Source organism: Phoxinus phoxinus (genome assembly GCF_949152265.1).
Source record: "Phoxinus phoxinus genome assembly, chromosome: 1".
NCBI lineage: Eukaryota > Metazoa > Chordata > Actinopteri > Cypriniformes > Leuciscidae > Phoxinus > Phoxinus phoxinus.
Window position 1 is genome coordinate 6,565,058 of NC_136876.1, and position 20,161 is coordinate 6,585,218.

General features: G+C 43.6%; 2 protein-coding genes across 2 annotated transcripts in view; both read left to right on the top strand.

Moving 5' to 3' along the window:
* The window catches only part of LOC306999861 (uncharacterized protein), a 75,453-nt gene that overhangs the window by 14,818 nt on the left and 40,474 nt on the right, over window positions 1–20,161 (top strand). The window lies entirely within an intron of this gene.
* On the top strand, window positions 1,186–18,345 carry LOC307002768 (uncharacterized protein; the record flags this gene model as incomplete). The annotated part of the gene is made up of 4 exons (XM_079620680.1): window positions 1,186–1,327; window positions 17,064–17,381; window positions 17,478–17,882; window positions 18,251–18,345. Exons 1-4 carry the CDS (start codon window positions 1,267–1,269, stop codon window positions 18,343–18,345), a joined length of 879 nt encoding a protein of 292 aa, XP_079476806.1. The 5' UTR covers window positions 1,186–1,266.

Here is a 20,161-nt window from a genome sequence, read left to right on the forward strand (position 1 = left end):
TGCTTGCTCTAGTGCATCAAGTTTAGAGTTGATATGTGCTTCATTGTCCCCATCGAATGGTTTCGAAACTTCTCTCTGTTTTTCACGCCATTTTTCTTTGTCTTTTAGGTTTTGTGTGCGCTTGTATCTTGCCTTGAGGTCTCCTTCTTCGTTGATTAGTTTGATGGTGTTGGGTCTAATCCAGCTTGGCTGTTTGGGTTTCGGTCTTTTCTCCAAAATTTCCTCACAGGCTCCGATAAGGGCAGCGTCTAATGCGTTGGTTCGCTGTTTTATGGATTCCGATGGTTCTAAGCATGCTGTTTCATCAAAGAGTACTTCAAATCGATTCCGACACATTATACTATTTATTAGTATAATAATAATGTGTTTTTTTAGTTGAGCTCACGACCCATGACATTTTAATGTACCCTTATTGTAACACTTTTGAGTGTGCAAATAAACTCACAGGAGAGTTAATTTAACACTGGAGTTTTTGCTGTGTATATATAGATGAAGTGTGATCATGACGCATCTGTCAATGCAACTCTTCTGGAAGTTGTAGTTTCACAAGCACAAACTTAGAAGCCTAATAAAAGCTTCATGGCGCACACCACACACACACACACACACACACACACACCACACACACTCACACACACACACACCACACACACACACACACCAAGTGATCTTGGCCTGAATGTCGCTGGCACTGCAGGTGTTGTAAATTAGCATGTGTGTAAAACTTAAACAAACATTCAATGTAATTTTATGTCCATGTCAAATAAATAAATAAATAAAGTTATGGTCCATGTTTGGCCCTTGTCTTTAATCCAGATCTAGGCCACTCCAGGACCGCCATTATTTGCGGCATGAGGACCGAGGAAAAAGGGGCTTTGTGGACCGGAGCTGGGCCAGACAAACATTGATATGTGGGAAGGTGTGATGAAGTTATGAAACTGCCATGAGCTTTTGTGAACAGAGTTTGCTTTCCATAATAGGGGAACTTTAACTCTTTAACTCACAGAAGTCAAAAACCACCTCAAGCGAGCGTGAAAACTTTTTTGCGAATTAAGGGATTTTTATTAGAAATTTGGCATTTCCATCACTCGTTTCTGATGCGATACTTCAGTGCGCCTGAACACAGAGTGATGGAGACATAGCTAGAGGAAGTGACCAACCAGAGGAGGAGCTGATGACGTTTAAAGGAAGAGATGTAACTATATATAATGAAGAGGAGGAGCTGTAACTATATATAATGAAGAGGAGGACTGACAGAAACAGAAAATGGCTGATAAGTGTGATCTGTGTCTGCTGGGACTGATCATTCTCTCTTCACTTCTCACAGGTAAAGAAATCTGTATTTTCTCTAAACACATTTAGTGGAGTTAGTCTGGAAAGAGTTCATTTGAACATGCTCAGTTTATTCTTGCACACATTCACGTTGTGATCTCAGAGTTGTGTATTGATACACACAGATCATACTGTATTATTCCTGATACTGGACATAGTGTCACTCAAACATCTGATTATGAAGAATTATCTTCATATTAAGAGTGTGTCCGTGATTTGAACATCTCTCTGATAAAGACTAATAGTTTATTCTGGAGAGTGTGTTGTTTGCATTAAGTGAGGAAAAAGGGTAACACTTTAAAATATGAATAATCATGTACTAATACCTGGATTAATACTTAACTCAACATGAACTAATGATAATTAAAGCATGAACTAATCATGAACACTGAAGAGTTATCCTGAACTACGACTTGTTTGATAGTTAATGTATTTATTAAAATTTATGGATAAACCAAATCAAACTGCCGCTTTAAAGGGTCATGAAATCCTGAACCAAATTTTCTGAGATTTTACCAGAGGTATGTGTGTTGAACACCATTGAAGACAATACTAGCATCTGTTAGATTTAATAGTAGGGGAAAATGGTTAAATCTGAGTTATTTTCGTCTTCCGGGTTTAAAATCTTCATCGTGTCCACGTCACAGGCTGTGACAGCACTGCAGTACTTTGATGACTCATAATTATTAATGAGACTGAGTTTTCTTATCCTATGAGAAGACACTGTCTCTTAATTATTCATGACACCACGTGGACCTTTCCAATGACAGACATGTCAAACTGTGATATCCCGTAATAGACGAGAGAGGCAATCACGGGACGCAAGTTTTCATGGTGCAAAAGTTCCAGTGCGTTGCATATCTTTCCCCGCGATGCTGCCAGGGCTCGACTCTGACTGCGGACGGTTGGTTGGCCATCAACCACGGACACATCTAAACTATGTGTGTGTAGCAATCATTTTTCTCGAGAGAGAGCTTCGAGAACTAGAGAATGGTGGACTTCGGCCTTGTTCACCAGTGCAGGTTGTATCTTGCGAGTGATGCAATATCAAGTCCCGAGGACTTTTCTATCCCTCAGAGGTGTGTGTCTGTGTGTGTGTGTCTGAAATGTAAACCTGACCGTATTATTTTTTTATACATGCATTAATAAGTTTTAAATTGAATTATATATGTAGCATATATATGTTGGTGTAGCGGGACCTTGGCCCTTCACACCTTGGGCAAATATAGAAACACTGCCTCTAGCGTCACATGACTACGCCACCCTATTTAATAGGGAAATATAGATGTTACTACTAAGAATTGATAAAGGATACACAGGAACGTAATTAGCAAGAAGGGCTAGAGACGTGGATACCAATAATACAAAAGTTTTTTTATTTAAATACAATCGTCTGTTAAAATGTATAAAAGCTGAGAATCATCAATAGACACATGCAGGAGAGACCACAATCCAAAGGAGGCCGAGGCTTGATGGCAGACACACGACCAAGGCTTCAGTATCACTCGCAACACCCCGTGTACAAGTCACAGCACACACACTGCAATAAAGTCACAAAATAATCACACAGCACTCTGTGACGAGCTCTCTACCACCACGTACGGGCCCACTAGTGGTCTGCCGCCAAAGCCTCAGCTCCTGTAACAAGAGTGTAAAATTTATTATGGTTTCAATATACAACACTTTCACTCAACATGCGCCCATAATAAACATTTAGATCAACAACAAGAAAATACAAAAGAAATGAAAATATGAAAATCGAAGTTGGTATAAGTCACAAATCAAAATAAATACAACACTACAAAACTCAAAATAAATAAATAATCAGATCACTCAATACACACAAACAATTATAAATGAAAATACTGCAACTTTTGATTGTATAGTGGAAGGCACTCAACGTTTTGAGTGGTTAATACTGGAGAACGGGCGTCACGTTAGACTGCACAGTGCGCACACACATACGCATACACGCACACGTGTGTGGAGGGAGAGTTGACTATAAGGATCGTGGGCTAACTTCTATAATAAGCAGCAGCGTCAAGTCAGCGTTGCCCACCAGGCATCACAGAACATCTACTCGTCCTAAGAATAAAAAAACATCAGCAACTTACAACATATAAAATAATGAGCGCTGTACAAAGTGGGCGTTTCGCATACCTTTCATTCACAAACTCGGCGTATAGAGGACACGGGACACAACATCATCCGAAGCACGGAAATGCCAGCGAGGCAGGCGAAGAAGAGCAGCCGCCGCTTAAGGCTCACACAGCGAACAATCCCCGCAGCTCAAAGTATCATGAGACACGGGACTGCAATAGAGGCATGTAACAGGAGCCGCCAACGGCAGCGAACGATCCTGAAGTAGTAAATAAAACGGTTTACACACAATCCCACATCAGTGTTACCCCCTAGTTCAAACAGTGCCTACCTGAAAGCGGAAACGCTAGGAGAAAGAGGGGCGTTCCCCCAGGCAATGACGCGACACCAAACCGGCAAACACACACACAAGAGTGGCTACAGGTTCTCTCTTTTATACGGTACCACCAAGTTTGTGATTGGAACCGCACTACCCCACGCACATTCATTTAATTAACGTGGCTATATACGTCCCACTACAATCTACCCCCCTCAATTGGATCGTCGCCCCGACGATCCTCACATCGCGGCTACTTAATCCCACGGTCTAAAAAGGCCAGTTATACCTTGTATTTGCTGAAGAGAGGCGCCACCTCTCTCACTCACTGCCCGGGGAAGGTGATATCGGTTTGGGTGCAGCCCTGCAGTTGTACGTCTCGTTCTACGCACCCCACCCTCAGCAGCCTCGGGAAGGCCCCCAAGCTGGGGTCCAGGGGAAATGGCCCTACCTCCCTCTGGACCCAGCTGTCCCGGCCCGATAGCAGGACCCGGTTCCAGAGTATGCATCCACTCCTGTGGACCAGGTTCCATCTCTGGCGCCCGCACTGTTGGTTCTGAGTCAGCAGCAGAACGGTCCCGCTCCTGTATCACAGCCACCAAATCCACCTCGTCCTCATCTTCAACTAATGAGGGTGTATCCACAACTAGGTCATGTAAGGGGCCACCAGAGTCTACCTCCACAGGGCCCTTACCAACTCGACTCTTTATCAGTGAACGGTGCACGTTCCTGGTCTTGGAAAGGTCATCTACAGGCGCAATCGTGTATACCACACCACCCTCTTTGGGTGCCCTTGTCACTTGATAAACCACCGGGCTCCACAGGTCCTGGATTTTATGACGGCCCCTTACCCCATAATCACGGAGGTACACCAGCTGACCCTCCACCAGTGGTTCATCTCGGACCTGCTGATCGTGGTGGGCCTTGCGCCTGTCGGCCATTACCTGCAACCGTTCCCGTGCACCGGCGAAGGCTACCTGTATCTTGGTTTGATGCTCCACGACCCAGTCATGCACACTACCCTCTCTTGGCTGGGGGTCCCTACCCAACAAGAAATCTATGGGTAATCGCGGCTCTTGACCAAACATCAAGAAATGTGGCGATTCTCCGGTGGCCTGATGGGGAGTGCTATTATAGCTAAACACAACCTGGGGGAGACAAGCCACCCAATCCCGTTTCCTGGAGACTGGCAGTGTGCGCAACAGATTGTGTAAGTGCGATTAAAACGTTCACACTGGCCATTTCCAGCCGGGTGATACGGGGTCGTGCGAGACTTCTCCACACCATATAAGTCACACAACTGGCGGATCAGTGAGGATTCAAAGTTTCGACCCTGGTCAGAATGGAGACGGCCCGGAACACCGAACCGATAAAACCATTCTGTCACCAGGACTTGGGCCACCGTCTCAGCTCTCTGATCCTTGGTCGAAACAGCTATGGTATACTTACTAAAAACGTCGGTCATAACCAAGACGTTTTCAATACCAGAGCGTGTAGGCTCCAAAACAGTGAAATCCACCGCGAGAATGTCATTTGGCCTAGATGACAGTAGCCGCCCCATAAACCCCTGAGCCAGTGGCCGGGTGTCCTTGGCTGCCTGGCACCGATCACATTCTTGACACCAACTTGCCACATCAGCGGATAAGCCCGGCCAATAGCACCTCTGTCTCACCAACTCAAGGGTGCGCTCTCTGCCCTGATGTCCGTGTTGCTGATGTAACTGTCTTAGCACCTCGGGTTTCAGGGCCGCGGGCAATACTAATTGCAACATCTCTTCCTTACCCTCAGGGCAGTGAACCCGGCGATGAAGTATACCATCTTGCTCAACCAGACGGTCCCATTGCTTGAGCAATGTTAGGGCTGCCCTGGAAAGTCGACGCCGTTCATCAGACTGTGGGCGCGTACCTCGCCTCCAGAATGGCAAAACCTCCTGGATAACAGAATCAACTGCTTGCAACGAACCCAACTCACCAACAGAGTACCCGGGAAACGTAGACACAACACATTGGGTCACTACCTGAGCTGGATCTGACCTGACAAATGACCGCAATGACTCAGGGATTTCCGAGCCTGGAGCCAACCCATCCAACACACCAGGGTCCAAAGGGTCCCGTCTGGATAGTGCATCTGCGTTTCTATTACTCTTACCCGAACGGTACTTAATGTCAAAATCAAAGGCCGCCAGTTGAGATGCCCAACGCTGCTCGGTTGCACCAAGCTTTGCGGAGGCCAGGTGGCTAAGGGGGTTATTATCTGTGAATACCACACACCTACTACCCAACAAGTACTCGCGGAATTTCTCGGTCATTGCCCACTTGAGCGCAACAAACTCCAGCTTCATAGAGCTATAGTTGGACATGTTGCGCTCAGTGGGCCGTAGACTGCGGCTGGCATATGCCACCGGTCTCACCTTACCTTCATATTCCTGGGAGAGGACAGCCCCCAGACCTTGGTAGCTGGCGTCCACCTCCAAGATGAAGGGCTTGGAAAAATCTGCGTATGCAAGGACTGGAGTGGTAGTAAGCTTCTCTTTTAACCCCTCAAAGCTCACCTGACACCCTTCACTCCAGGCGTTCTCAAAGTTCCTTGCTGTCTGCTTACCCTTTAAACCGGCAAACTCCCCGACCAGCTTATGCAGAGGGGCAGCCAATTTGGCAAACCCCTCTACAAACCGCCGGTAATAACTGGAGAACCCCAGAAAAGACCGCAACTCTGTTACACTAGAGGGACGGGGCCACCGGGCTACAGCCTCTATCTTCCCTGGGTCAGTTGCTACTCCCCTAGAGGAAATAACATGACCCAAATAGTTCACCTCCTGCTTGAGAAAAGCACACTTCCCCAGCTTTATATTTATATATATATATATATTATATTTAAGCCTTCTCGCTCCAGCCGGTCTAAAACTACCTCCAACCTCTCTAAATGTTGAGCAATAGAGGTGGAGAACACCACAATATCGTCCAGATATAAAAGTAACGACTGGCACTGCTGGTCTCCGAATATCCTCTCCATAAGTCGCTGGAAGGTAGAGGGGGCATTGCACAAACCAAATGGCATGCGGTTCCATTCGAACAAGCCAAATGGTGTGCAAAAAGCGGTCTTAGGCTTGTCTCCCTCTGTGACCGGGACCTGGTTGTACCCACTAGCCAGATCCATAGTAGAGAACCAACAGGCCCCGGTCAACGCATCCAGCGACTCCTCAATACGGGGTAAGGGGAATGTGTCTCGTCTAGTCTTGGCATTTAACTGACGATAGTCCACGCACAGGCGAAGACCGTCCTTCTTTTTAACCAACACAATTGGAGAGGCATACGGGCTACAACTCTCCCTGATTACCTGAGACTCCAACAGCTGATTGATGTGGGATCTAACCACCTCATACTCTGAGGGAGGTACACGGCGATGTCGCTGCCGTACGGGGATGTCATCTAACAGTGGGATGTCGTGCGCGATAAGACTGGTACAACCCAAATCACCATCGTGTTCAGAAAACACTGTCTGATACTTATTAAGCAAGGTCCTAACCTTGTCCTGTTCTGACTCTGGCAATGCGGACAAGTTCAATGCTGCAATCTGCTCCGGAACAGTGGAACGGGCCACTTGAGTCCCTTGGGAATAGGCACTAACTGTAACGGGTCTAACTTCCGTTATACCCGTAGGTAAACTGACAACATGTATTCTAACCAGGGTACCCAGTACTCGGCGGCGGAAAAGCAGGACATCAGAAGTGCCTATATTGATCACCGGCACATAAACTGAGCCTCCAACCACTCGCACTAAGGCGGGGGAAGCCAACAGCCCCTCAGGCAACCCCGATTCAGCGGGCTCAAACAGCACTGTACTACCTGCTAGCTGTTCCGCACAAGTTGCCGCAACAAACTTAATGGTACCGCCGGTGACGCGACATGCCCGGGGACCCCGCACCCTTACCCTAGTCATATCGACGAATGCCGGGTCGCTACCTTGGTGGCAGTGTTGTAAGGCTTGAAGAACTGAAAGTGGTGCACTAGAAACAGGGGGGAAATTAAACAAAGCAGGGCCATGGTGTCCAAAGAGCTCCTGGTAGCATCGCCCGAGTACGTTCATTCCCAACACACCAGGGACTCGAGAGCGCAAGCCACCAGGAGGATCCCTAACCACCAGCACCCCACATCGTGTCACCATCCTCCCACAGAGCTCGACGTCCAACTCCATATAACCAATATACGGGATGGAAAGACCGTTGGCGGCTCTCAGCTGCAACCATGAACATAACCTCAATTGCTCTTGACCCCGTGACTCAAAATACTTAACAAAACAACTTTCCGTAATAGTTGATACCATCGAACCCGTATCAATTAGGCAAGGGACTAACACACCCCCAATCGAAACATCCAAATGTGGACAGGGGGACATTAAATTTGGACTAGAATCAAACGTCTTACCGTCGGAGCCAGACTTTCCCCCAACCGAGCTGTGACTCTTCAGCACGGCGGGAATTAGTTTTCCGACGCATTAAATCGTAGTTGCCTACCCTCCGCAACGGCCGGATCAGCGCGAGAACGCAACGGCGATCGGGACGTGACACGTTCCCCCTCACATTCCCGCGCAAAATGTCCTGGCTTTTGACACCGCCTACAGATAACGGGCCCACCTCGGAAAGGCTGGGTGCGAGAATTGTGGCCCTGAAACCGGGCAAAACTCTGGGTGAGCTGATTTAACTGCTCCTGTTGTAACTTTAACATTTCTCTCAGCTCTCTTGTTTCGGAGTTTTTAGGCGAGCTATCACCTCCCTCTATTTCGTATTGAAACCCGTGTGCCACAGGGACGGAAAGACTTCGACCCCTTGCCCCCCCCGGCATTCCCTCCCGCTCCCATCGAATTGCTTCACCTCGCACTTCTAAGAGCGTGGAGTGGGGCTGGCGGCGAACTAACTGTTTCAGTTCACGGCGAAGGGAAACGTCACACACATATTCTACAAATTGATCTCTCAATAGAATTTCCGCATTTGACATGACCGTAGGGGACTTCTGCTTGACTTTCTCCAGGAGACCCATCAGGGCCAGGGAAAATTCCAGCAAAGTTTCCCCATCCTGCTGTCTCCTGGAGAAAAAGGCCTCCTGTAGGGCAACGTAAGACTGGGAGCAACCATACAGCTCTTGCAAAATTAAATAAATTTTCTCGGGGTCTCCGCGCTCAGCTACAGGGCGATGTCGAATCTCGTCACGTGCCTCTCCTGCTAAATGATCAAACAGAAAAAACGCTTGATCGGCCACAGACAGATGACGTGTTCTTATACAGGCCTTCACCTCCTCTATCCAATCATTTATGCCGATACCCGGCCTACCATCAAATATTGGACATTTTCGATCCCTTGGGATAAACACAAGCCGCTCAGTTAATGTGGCGCTACCACTTACTGGTTGATCAGCAGAGGGCACTGAAGATTCCCTAGAAGGGCCAGCTATTGGACTTGAAGGGGCAGCTCGGCTCTGGTCTTGACGCAATTTCTCATTATCTGCCCTAAGCTGAGCAACTAGATCCCTCAATTCACGCATTTCCTCCTCCATTTTTATAATTATTATTATTATTTTTTTTATTTTTTTTAATGAGACTTACCAGAGCAACCTCTGTAAGTCAATGGCACAGAGGTGGAAAATAGCTGTTGAACTGCTCCGAATCCCCTGAAATGACGCTGCTGCTTTGTCTTCACACTAGACTTAACCAGAAAGAAAGAAAAAGAAAGAAACAACAAAAAAAACACTAATACACAATCACACAATATACACGTTCACACAATTACAATAAGCATCCACGTCTTCAGCCCAAAAGAGAACTAAATCCTGCCGACTGCGCCAGAATGTAGCGGGACCTTGGCCCTTCACACCTTGGGCAAATATAGAAACACTGCCTCTAGCGTCACATGACTACGCCACCCTATTTAATAGGGAAATATAGATGTTACTACTAAGAATTGATAAAGGATACACAGGAACGTAATTAGCAAGAAGGGCTAGAGACGTGGATACCAATAATACAAAAGTTTTTTTATTTAAATACAATCGTCTGTTAAAATGTATAAAAGCTGAGAATCATCAATAGACACATGCAGGAGAGACCACAATCCAAAGGAGGCCGAGGCTTGATGGCAGACACACGACCAAGGCTTCAGTATCACTCGCAACACCCCGTGTACAAGTCACAGCACACACACTGCAATAAAGTCACAAAATAATCACACAGCACTCTGTGACGAGCTCTCTACCACCACGTACGGGCCCACTAGTGGTCTGCCGCCAAAGCCTCAGCTCCTGTAACAAGAGTGTAAAATTTATTATGGTTTCAATATACAACACTTTCACTCAACATGCGCCCATAATAAACATTTAGATCAACAACAAGAAAATACAAAAGAAATGAAAATATGAAAATCGAAGTTGGTATAAGTCACAAATCAAAATAAATACAACACTACAAAACTTAAAATAAATAAATAATCAGATCACTCAATACACACAAACAATTATAAATGAAAATACTGCAACTTTTGATTGTATAGTGGAAGGCACTCAACGTTTTGAGTGGTTAATACTGGAGAACGGGCGTCACGTTAGACTGCACAGTGCGCACACACATACGCATACACGCACACGTGTGTGGAGGGAGAGTTGACTATAAGGATCGTGGGCTAACTTCTATAATAAGCAGCAGCGTCAAGTCAGCGTTGCCCACCAGGCATCACAGAACATCTACTCGTCCTAAGAATAAAAAAACATCAGCAACTTACAACATATAAAATAATGAGCGCTGTACAAAGTGGGCGTTTCGCATACCTTTCATTCACAAACTCGGCGTATAGAGGACACGGGACACTACATCATCCGAAGCACGGAAATGCCAGCGAGGCAGGCGAAGAAGAGCAGCCGCCGCTTAAGGCTCACACAGCGAACAATCCCCGCAGCTCAAAGTATCATGAGACACGGGACAGCAATAGAGGCATGTAACAGGAGCCGCCAACGGCAGCGAACGATCCTGAAGTAGTAAATAAAACGGTTTACACACAATCCCACATCAGTGTTACCCCCTAGTTCAAACAGTGCCTACCTGAAAGTGGAAACGCTAGGAGAAAGAGGGGCGTTCCCCCAGGCAATGACGCGACACCAAACCGGCAAACACACACACAAGAGTGGCTACAGGTTCTCTCTTTTATACGGTACCACCAAGTTTGTGATTGGAACCGCACTACCCCACGCACATTCATTTAATTAACGTGGCTATATACGTCCCACTACATTGGCTAATATATGTAGCAGGGCATTCAGTTAGTCAAAAATAAGGTGTCAGTGTATTTCATTAGACTTTAGCTTTACCAGCTATAAAAAAATCTAGCATTTCCTCACGGGCCACTGGCCGATGACAGTTACCCAGTTATATATTTAACATATGAGCAGAAACTGGCTAACTAAAGCTTATTTGATGTCTATTTTACAGTAAAAACTTTATAGTCTATCCAAAACTAGTCACAACTAGCAACAGCGCGCATATGTGCCGTTCATTCATCACTGTAGTTCGTTATAGAGATGGAGACGTTTATATATTTCAGAACAACTCGTACTTTTATTAGCCACCATGGAGAGCTAAGAAAATAAGAAATAAAATAAAGAGATCAGAATTATTATTATTTTGTCTTACAATTTGCATTAAACAGTGTACTTAGGATTTGGCTTGGAAATCCGTCCATATCTAGTACGATATGGTAACGTTTGAGCAGTTGGTTCAGCTGGAATGTTTTCTTCAGCATGCAGTGCACCTTTAGACACATTGTTGTTGTCTGGCTCAAATGGGAGTTGTGACAATAAGTCCTCCAGGTCAGCTTCTGCGCTGTGTGAGAGTGGTTCTTTTACAGGAAGTAGATGTCGGCGATTCCTCCTGTACTCCTTACCGTTTGACTCCACAACATAAGATCTGGGCTCCGTGAGAGTGCTTTTAACAACTCCAATCTTGTCGTGTCCCTTTGCTGTTTGCATCCGTACCACTTGGGATTCATGCAGGGGAGAGAGTGGTTTGCTTCTTTTATCAAAGTACACTTTTTGCACTTGTCTCTTTTTGGAGATTTGAGCTTTGACTTTCACAGTGTCCTTTGATCTTGGTTTAAGCATCTGCTTACTGATGGGCAAGTTGGTATGTGTTACCCTGGACATCAAACTCTGTGCCGGTGGACCCAGTATCTCATCTCGAGGAATGTTGCGGATGTTTAACAAATTCAGATACAAGTCTGTCCCATCCAGTGATGCCGGTAACGCGTTACTCTAATCTGACCACTTTTTTCAGTAACGAGTAATCTAACGCGTTACTATTTCCAATCCAGTAATCAGATTAAAGTTACTTATCCAAGTCACTGTGCGTTACTATTTTTGCAATTTTCCTTAGTAAAAATTAGGGCTGTAATGCAATATGAAACCGAAATCGCCACACTCAGATCCACGAACCTGTGTTCAGAATTGTGACAAGGGGTTGATGGTCTGTTTCCACCAAGACCGGTTTTCCATAGATGTAGTCATGAAACTTCTGACAGGCGAAGACCACTGCCAGTAGCTCCTTTTCGATTTGAGCATACCTCCTTTCGGTTTCTGTTAGAGTGCGTGAGGCATAACTGATAGGTTCACTATTCTGAAGGCATGCTGCACCCAATCCATACTGAGAAGCATCGCATGTGATGGTAACGGGCTTGCTTACGTCAAAGTACTTCAGCACTGGTGGGCATGTGATGAATTTTTTTAGCATTTCAAATGCTTCCTGTTGTTGATGTGACCAGCACCAAACTATATCCCTGTGTAGCAGCTGTCGAAGTGGTGCTGTCAGTTCACTGAAATTTGGGATGAATTTACCCAAATAGTTAGCCATGCCCAAGAAGCGCTGCAAGGAAGCTTTGTCATCTGGTGTTGGCATCTCTGTAATGGCCTTTATCTTGGCTGGATCTGGTTTTAATCCATGTTCTGTGAAGAGATGGCCCACATAACTGACTTCTTTTAGCCTGAACTTGCATTTTTGTGGGTTTAATTTCAGTTTGACTTCTCGTGCTCTGCTTAGAACCTTTCTCAAGTTCTCATCATGTTCCTTTCCTCCTTTTCCTCCATGATGATGTCATCTACGATTATGGCACATGGGAAACCTGCAAAGATCTGCTCCATTGCCCGTTGGAACACCTCTGATGCTGAATTTATGCCAAAAGGCATGCGCAAAAAACGATATCTGCCGAAAGGCGTTGCAAAAGTGGTGTGTATGGAAGATTCATGGTCTAGCTTGATTTGCCAAAATGAACTCTTTGCATCGAGCACTGAGAAGATATTGGCATTGGACATTTGTGCTGCTACCTCTTCTACTGTCCGCATTGGATGATGAGGGCGCATAAGGGCTTCGTTTAAATCCCTGGGATCAATGCATAAACGAATCTTGTCAGTGTCTTTCTTATGTGTGGCGACCATTGAGGACACCCACTCAGTGGGCTCTGAGATGGGTGTTATGACTCCCAGTTTTGTCATGTTTTTCAATTCAGCCTCTACTTTGTCACGCATTGCCACAGGTAGTCGACGAGGGGGCCGGACAACTGGAGTGATGTCTGGGTTGATCTTCATCGAGTACGTTACGGGTAGGGTGCCCAGCTCATCGTCAAACAGTTCAGCATATTCTGTGAAAATTTCTTGTGGCAAGCTCACATTTTTATTGAAATCAATTCCGTACACTTCTTCTTTGAGGGATATCAAGTTCATTTTTAGACAATCAGGCAGGCCCAGCAATGATTTTACATTTTTATTAACCACATGAAATTCCAACAGGTGTGATTTCCGTTTGCTGGTCAGACACTGCAGCATCACGGTTCCCTTTGTTTCAATCACTGTGCCTCCATAAGCCACTAATGTTGCTTTTGACTTTTCATTGATTTTTTCTTCTTTATTCACAGCTCTGTACGTCTCAATTGAGATGACATTGCACTTTGCGCCCGTATCAATTTTAAGCTCAAGTGGCTTGCCATTCACTGTTAGGCTGCAGTGAATTTCTTGCTTGTTCATCGCGCTGTAGTGATTAACTGAATCAATTTCACTGGCTCCAAGACACAGCCCATCGATATGAAATGATTCCTCGCTGCTGTCTGTGTTTGCGTCAGTGATCTGATAGACGGATTTGAAATTTTCTTTTGATGCAGATCTGCACTGGGACTTGAAATGATTCAACTTTTTACATCGATGACATTGTTGTCCGATTGCTTTGCATTGATCACGCTTTGCTGGATGATTTCCACCACAATTTTTACAATTAACAATGTTCTTTGTCCCGCTCGTGTTTTTCTGTTGCGGCTGCTGCCGGTACACGACGGCTTTTTTCCCTCTAGTATATACTGCATCGACGCTCGTTGGCCCGCTGCGCGGCGCAGCCAGCACCTTCGTGTGTTGCTCGGTTAACTCGCTGATTTGGCAGATTTTTATCGCTTTCACGAGAGTCAAATCACTTTCTTTGAGCAATACTCTTCTCATGTTATCACTGCCTATGCCACACACCAGTCTATCTCTGATTAATTCGTCTGTGAAAGCACCAAAGTTACATGTTTTCGCTTTATTTCTCAGCGTACTCACATAGGCCGATGGTTTCGCCTGGATTTTGGTTTCTGGTGTTGAATGAATGTCTCTCCATCGTCACGTTTGTCTCTGGATTGCAAATTTCCCGGAATTTTCGCTTCAAACATTCTGGATCCTCCCTTGTCTCCGCTGGCGTAACTATATCTGCCCCATTATCAGCCAGTATCGCTGGAGCATATGAGAATGAACGCTCTCTTTCAATCGCCTCTGGTCCTGCAAGATTGAGGAGTATGTAGGCTTTAGTTTTATCTGGCTTTTCGCTGTGAGCTGCGGCGATGAATATGTCGAATTCCAGTTCGAATTTTCGCCAGTTTTCTGCTATGTTGCCGTCGAAAATCAGCGGGTTTGGTCGGCGAAATCCTTCAGCCATTATGTCCTCTGTTATTGACTGATTTTAACTTCTGACACCATGTAGTTCGTTATAGAGATGGAGACGTTTATATATTTCAGAACAACTCGTACTTTTATTAGCCACCATGGAGAGCTCGCCATCAACACGATGCCAGTACATTCTACAACAACCCTCCGCCCTCATTCCCAGGGGGCACTTCAACACAGGGAAATACCATATATGAACATAGCTTCCTTAAACCTAACTTAAGTATGTTAGAACTAACTGGATGACACATCATCAGTTATCTACAATCACACACAGAAACGCGATTAATAAACAGTCTTTTTGCGGTTTACAGACACTATACCATATCGCGATTACAACAAAGCATATAAGAATAAAAAACTTACTACTAATCCTCAACTGGATCCATTGCTCCTCGAAGTGAAACCGGCACTTCTGAGGTAAGTTTCCCAGGATTATTCATCGCAAGATGACACAGTACATTCATCTGATTAAACTTGATGTGTTTTATCGATCTGATGTGGCCGGTTTGCATGTTTGCATGTAGTGCCTCAGATCATTTGCGTTTGAATAGCGCGCGCTCTCCGTGGGCGTGGTCACATTAAAAGATAACGAGCTATAATGAGCTGACATGAGAACTGCTCTTTTTATATAGATTACATAAACAGAGCATATTTGTTTTAGTTTTGAATTAGATCATTTAAAACTACACACTTAAATGATTATAGAGATATATTGCTCATGTCTGAGTGAATAGTATTCGCTGAGTTTTGTTTAAGTTTACAGACGTGCTTCAGAAAAAAATGTTCACGGAGATGGAGAGGCAGAAAGCACACCCTGTATATTTTCTTTATTTTACAAAAGCACAATGTTTTATTTCGATTGTAAGTGGACACATAAAAAAGTAGACATTTAACAGCTTATTTTTTCATATTTCTTAAGTCTGTTTGACCAAAAATGACGGAGTATTTTAAATCTATTTTGCTGCAAGCAAAACGCGCCGGCGGTCCCCAGAGGGTTAAAGACAGTTTCCAGAAACAAATACGAGAAGGCAGGCAGAGGGTCAAAACCAAAGTAGCAGTCAGATCAGCCAACATCCAAAAGGCAAAAGTGAGCAGGCATGCAATAGGTCCAAGCAAAAACATCAGTCCGATCAGGCAACCAAAACAAAGGGGATAATCCAGAATATGGAAAAACAGAGAACCAGGAAAAACAGGAATTAACGCTTGGTAAGGCAGGTAAACTGGCAATACTTCGCAATGAGTACAGGCATGGTCTCTGACTAAATCAGTCAAACAGGAAATGAGTGTAGAGGAAGCAGAGGGAGTGGAGCACAGTCAGTACTCAGGCGAGGGCTCCCTCTGCTGGTTTGGCATTACAGTGTTGCTCTCTTTCCCTTCAAACTCACCCAAACAAAAAAATAAATAAAGATAAAGGTTATTTGTAATTATTTGACTATTTATTTACATAATTAAACATATATTGACTCATAAGGAAGCACAAACATACCTGTAAAGACACACATGAGGCACGTTTACAATCAAATAATGGCGCCCAAGCTAATCGAAGGACAAATGAACAAAACAATACAGTTCAGTTCTGTACATAACTACCTGGAAATATCCCAATATAAAACACATGCAAACATGACTTTAATTATCAATTTGGTTTACCAAAGCAATCAATATATTAGATTAAAATGCCAGCATTACCGTATAGCAACACAACCAGCACCTATTCACACACCTAACACAACCACATCTACACATCGAGTGTTGAGCTCAGCTCAGTGATGTTGTGTGTCAGAGAACAGAAGTACAGGATCATCACGGCTGTGTCTGGATGGAGAACTACTGATCCCAGCAAACCTTCCCTGAGTTTTGCTCTTCCTTTGGAACTGATCCACAAATATTCTTTGTGGGTTTTGAATAGTTATTTTGTGTTTAGCTGTGCATAAGTCACAGTCGGGTGAGTTTGAAGGAGAGAGAGAAACACAGAACAGATAAAGAGCTTTTAAGGTCAGTTATTACTGTATTTTCTACGGTTGAAGAAGAGGATCAACTAATCCTGTGCCGTCCAGTAATGTTTATGACAAAGCTCAAATCAACAGTTCAAGATATGATGATATTACATTATTTACATTTGTTTCAGAGTCAGAGTATTTATTATTCCTTCTTAAAGAGGCGTTTGATTTGGTTTATCCATAAATATTTATTAATGCATTAACTATCCAACACCGGAAAAATACTGTATGATTTTAGTTTTCTGCTTTTTATGCTGGTATGTTTTATGTTTTTTTCATTTATTAATAATATAATGATCACTGAGATATACTGTGTTTCAGGAACCAGTGGAGTGGATGATCATGTGTTCATCAGTTCTGGTGGAAATGTGCGTCTGTCTTGTAATAATGCTCTTCATGACTGCACATCAACTACATGGATCTACAGCAGCTTCAGACGTTCAGAGACAGTTGCACTGATTGAATTAGGGATAAAGAAGAAAGACACAGAGAGACACGAGAGACTGAGTCTGGAGTCTGACTGCTCTCTGAACATCAAGAACGTCACAGAAGAAGATTATGGATCTTACACCTGCAGACAATATGTGAATGACAGAAAACAAGGACCTGATGCTGATGTTTATCTGCATGTTCTTCATGGTAAGTTTATGATTATGTGGTCAATTTAAAAAGAGCAGATTATTTATTAAACTCAGATGATGATTGAAGAGTCTGTGATTTGTGTCTTGTGTTAAGTTTCAGTGACTCCATCATCATCATCATCATCATCATCATCATCTTCATCATCATCATCATCATCATCATCATCATCTTCATCCTCATCATCTTCATCCTCACAGACTGAGATCAGTCCAGGCCGCTCTGTGACTCTCTCCTGTCAGTTGTATACAGATACTGGATTCTCCTGTGATCGTTTGGTCAGTTATGAGGGTCTTGAGCTGTTGTGGGTGAATCCGGCTGGTGTTGATCTGAAGACAGACTCCAGATATCAGATATCATCATCATCAGATCAATATCGCTGTATCATCATCACTCTGACTACAACACTCCTGAATGAAGATGACAACAGAGAGTGGAGATGTCGGCTTACTCACGGAGAGCAACTCAAGCTCTCAGTCAGATACACTGTCAAGTATTCAGGTGAGAAAACACTCTTTTTAGACAGATTAGTGAAAACTTTCACAGACTGGCTCTACTCTTCCTGATGCCTTCATGGGTCATACATGAAATATTGCATAAATCTATTAAAGCTGAGTATGACCCATGGAGAAAGTCAGTTATAGGAATTATAAGTCTTAATAATGTCATTGATTCAGGAAAGCTGAAGGTTTATGGGAAGCAGCTCACTGTGTTTCACTCTCATATAAACCAGGAATAAATGATACAGGAACATCTCTCTTCTCAACTACTGCCACTGTAAGCTGTGATGATTGAACACAAACTGCATGTCATGTTATGATCAATATGAAAATATGATGTTGATGCGTCTGAACATTCATCCTCTGCAGCTCCAGTCGCTTCAACACTGACTCCAGTCAGAAGATCAAACTCTGAGAAGACATCAAGCCCAACTACAGCAGCAGCTTCTACACAAGGTTCATGATCACATGATCACTGTCACACACATCAGTGTCTCGCTGCAGTGGTTTGCACTGGCTCTCACACACTGGTTTATCATCACACACACTATCATCAAAAAGTAGAAACACTAGTAGAACCTCACTTAACGTGAATATCTAAGATGAATAAAGCATCAAATATATTTATTTCTGGTCAATGGCGATAGTCATTCTCCTCCTGAGAGCTTGAGATTGAAGTAAGAAGATAATGATGACAGACTCGTGCACATATTCCTCATTTCTGTGATGTGAAGCTTGAGTATTATGTGATGTTGTGTGTATGTGGCATTATGTGTTGATGATGTTGTGTATATGTGGCATTATGTGTTGATGATGTTGTGTATATGTGGCATTATGTGTTGATGATGTTGTGTATATGTGGCATTATGTGTTGATGATGTTGTGTATATGTGGCATTATGTGTTGATGATGTTGTGTATATGTGGCATTATGTGTTGATGATGTTGTGTATATGTGGCATTATGTGATGATGATGTTGTGTATATGTGGCATTATGTGTTGATGATGTTGTGTATATGTGGCATTATGTGTTGATGATGTTGTGTATATGTGGCATTATGTGATGATGATGTTGTGTATATGTGGCATTATGTGATGATGATGTTGTGTATATGTGGCATTATGTGATGATGATGTTGTGTGTATGTGGCATTATGTGTTGATGATGTTGTGTGTATGTGGCATTATGTGTTGATGATGTTGTGTATATGTGGCATTATGTGTTGATGATGTTGTGTGTATGTGGCATTATGTGTGATGATGTTGTGTATATGTGGCATTATGTGTTGATGATGTTGTGTATATGTGGCATTATGTGATGATGATGTTGTGTATATGTGGCATTATGTGTTGATGATGTTGTGTATATGTGGCATTATGTGTTGATGATGTTGTGTATATGTGGCATTATGTGTTGATGATGTTGTGTATATGTGGCATTATGTGATGATGATGTTGTGTATATGTGGCATTATGTGTTGATGATGTTGTGTATATGTGGCATTATGTGTTGATGATGTTGTGTATATGTGGCATTATGTGTTGATGATGTAGTGTATATGTGGCATTATGTGTTGAACTGAACTAACAGACGTGATCCACAGATTCAGGAGAAACTGAAGTCAGTGTGAATGCTGGATTATTATACAGAGGTACGACACGTTCATTTATACTGACAGCTTTATAACATTAAACTATCAGTCAGTCTGTAAATGCTTCATCAATAACTGTTGATAGTTGAAGACCCTTGACTTCAGTCATGTCCAGTTTCTCTTCTTCCTCTCATGTTTCCTGCAGTGATCGTGACTATTGTTGAGATCGCAGTGTTTGTTGCTCCTACTGTGATTCTTCTTCAGATCATCTGTGCAAGAAGAGCTGGTGAGTTTGAGCATCACACAATCTGATCATTCACACTCATCTGAACATCTGCAGTCATGATAAAACACACACGAGAGGACATGCTTTTATTTTGAGTTATACGAGAGGACAGTCAATGCTTTTATTTTGAGTTATACGAGAGGACAGTCAATGCTTTTATTTTGAATTATACGAGAGGACAGTCAATGCTTTTATTTTGCAGGGAGGAAGGACTCGAGACCCCCAGAGGAAATAGAGATGCCGACAAGATTACAATAAAATACAACAGAGTTTTGAGCAAATCTGCAACAATATTTTAAATAGCAAAAATTTACAGAGGATTGTTTATCGTTTTATTTTCTTCTTCTCAGAAAGCAAAGAAAAAACTGAATAATTTTTTTTTTTTTTTTTACAAATAAAAGG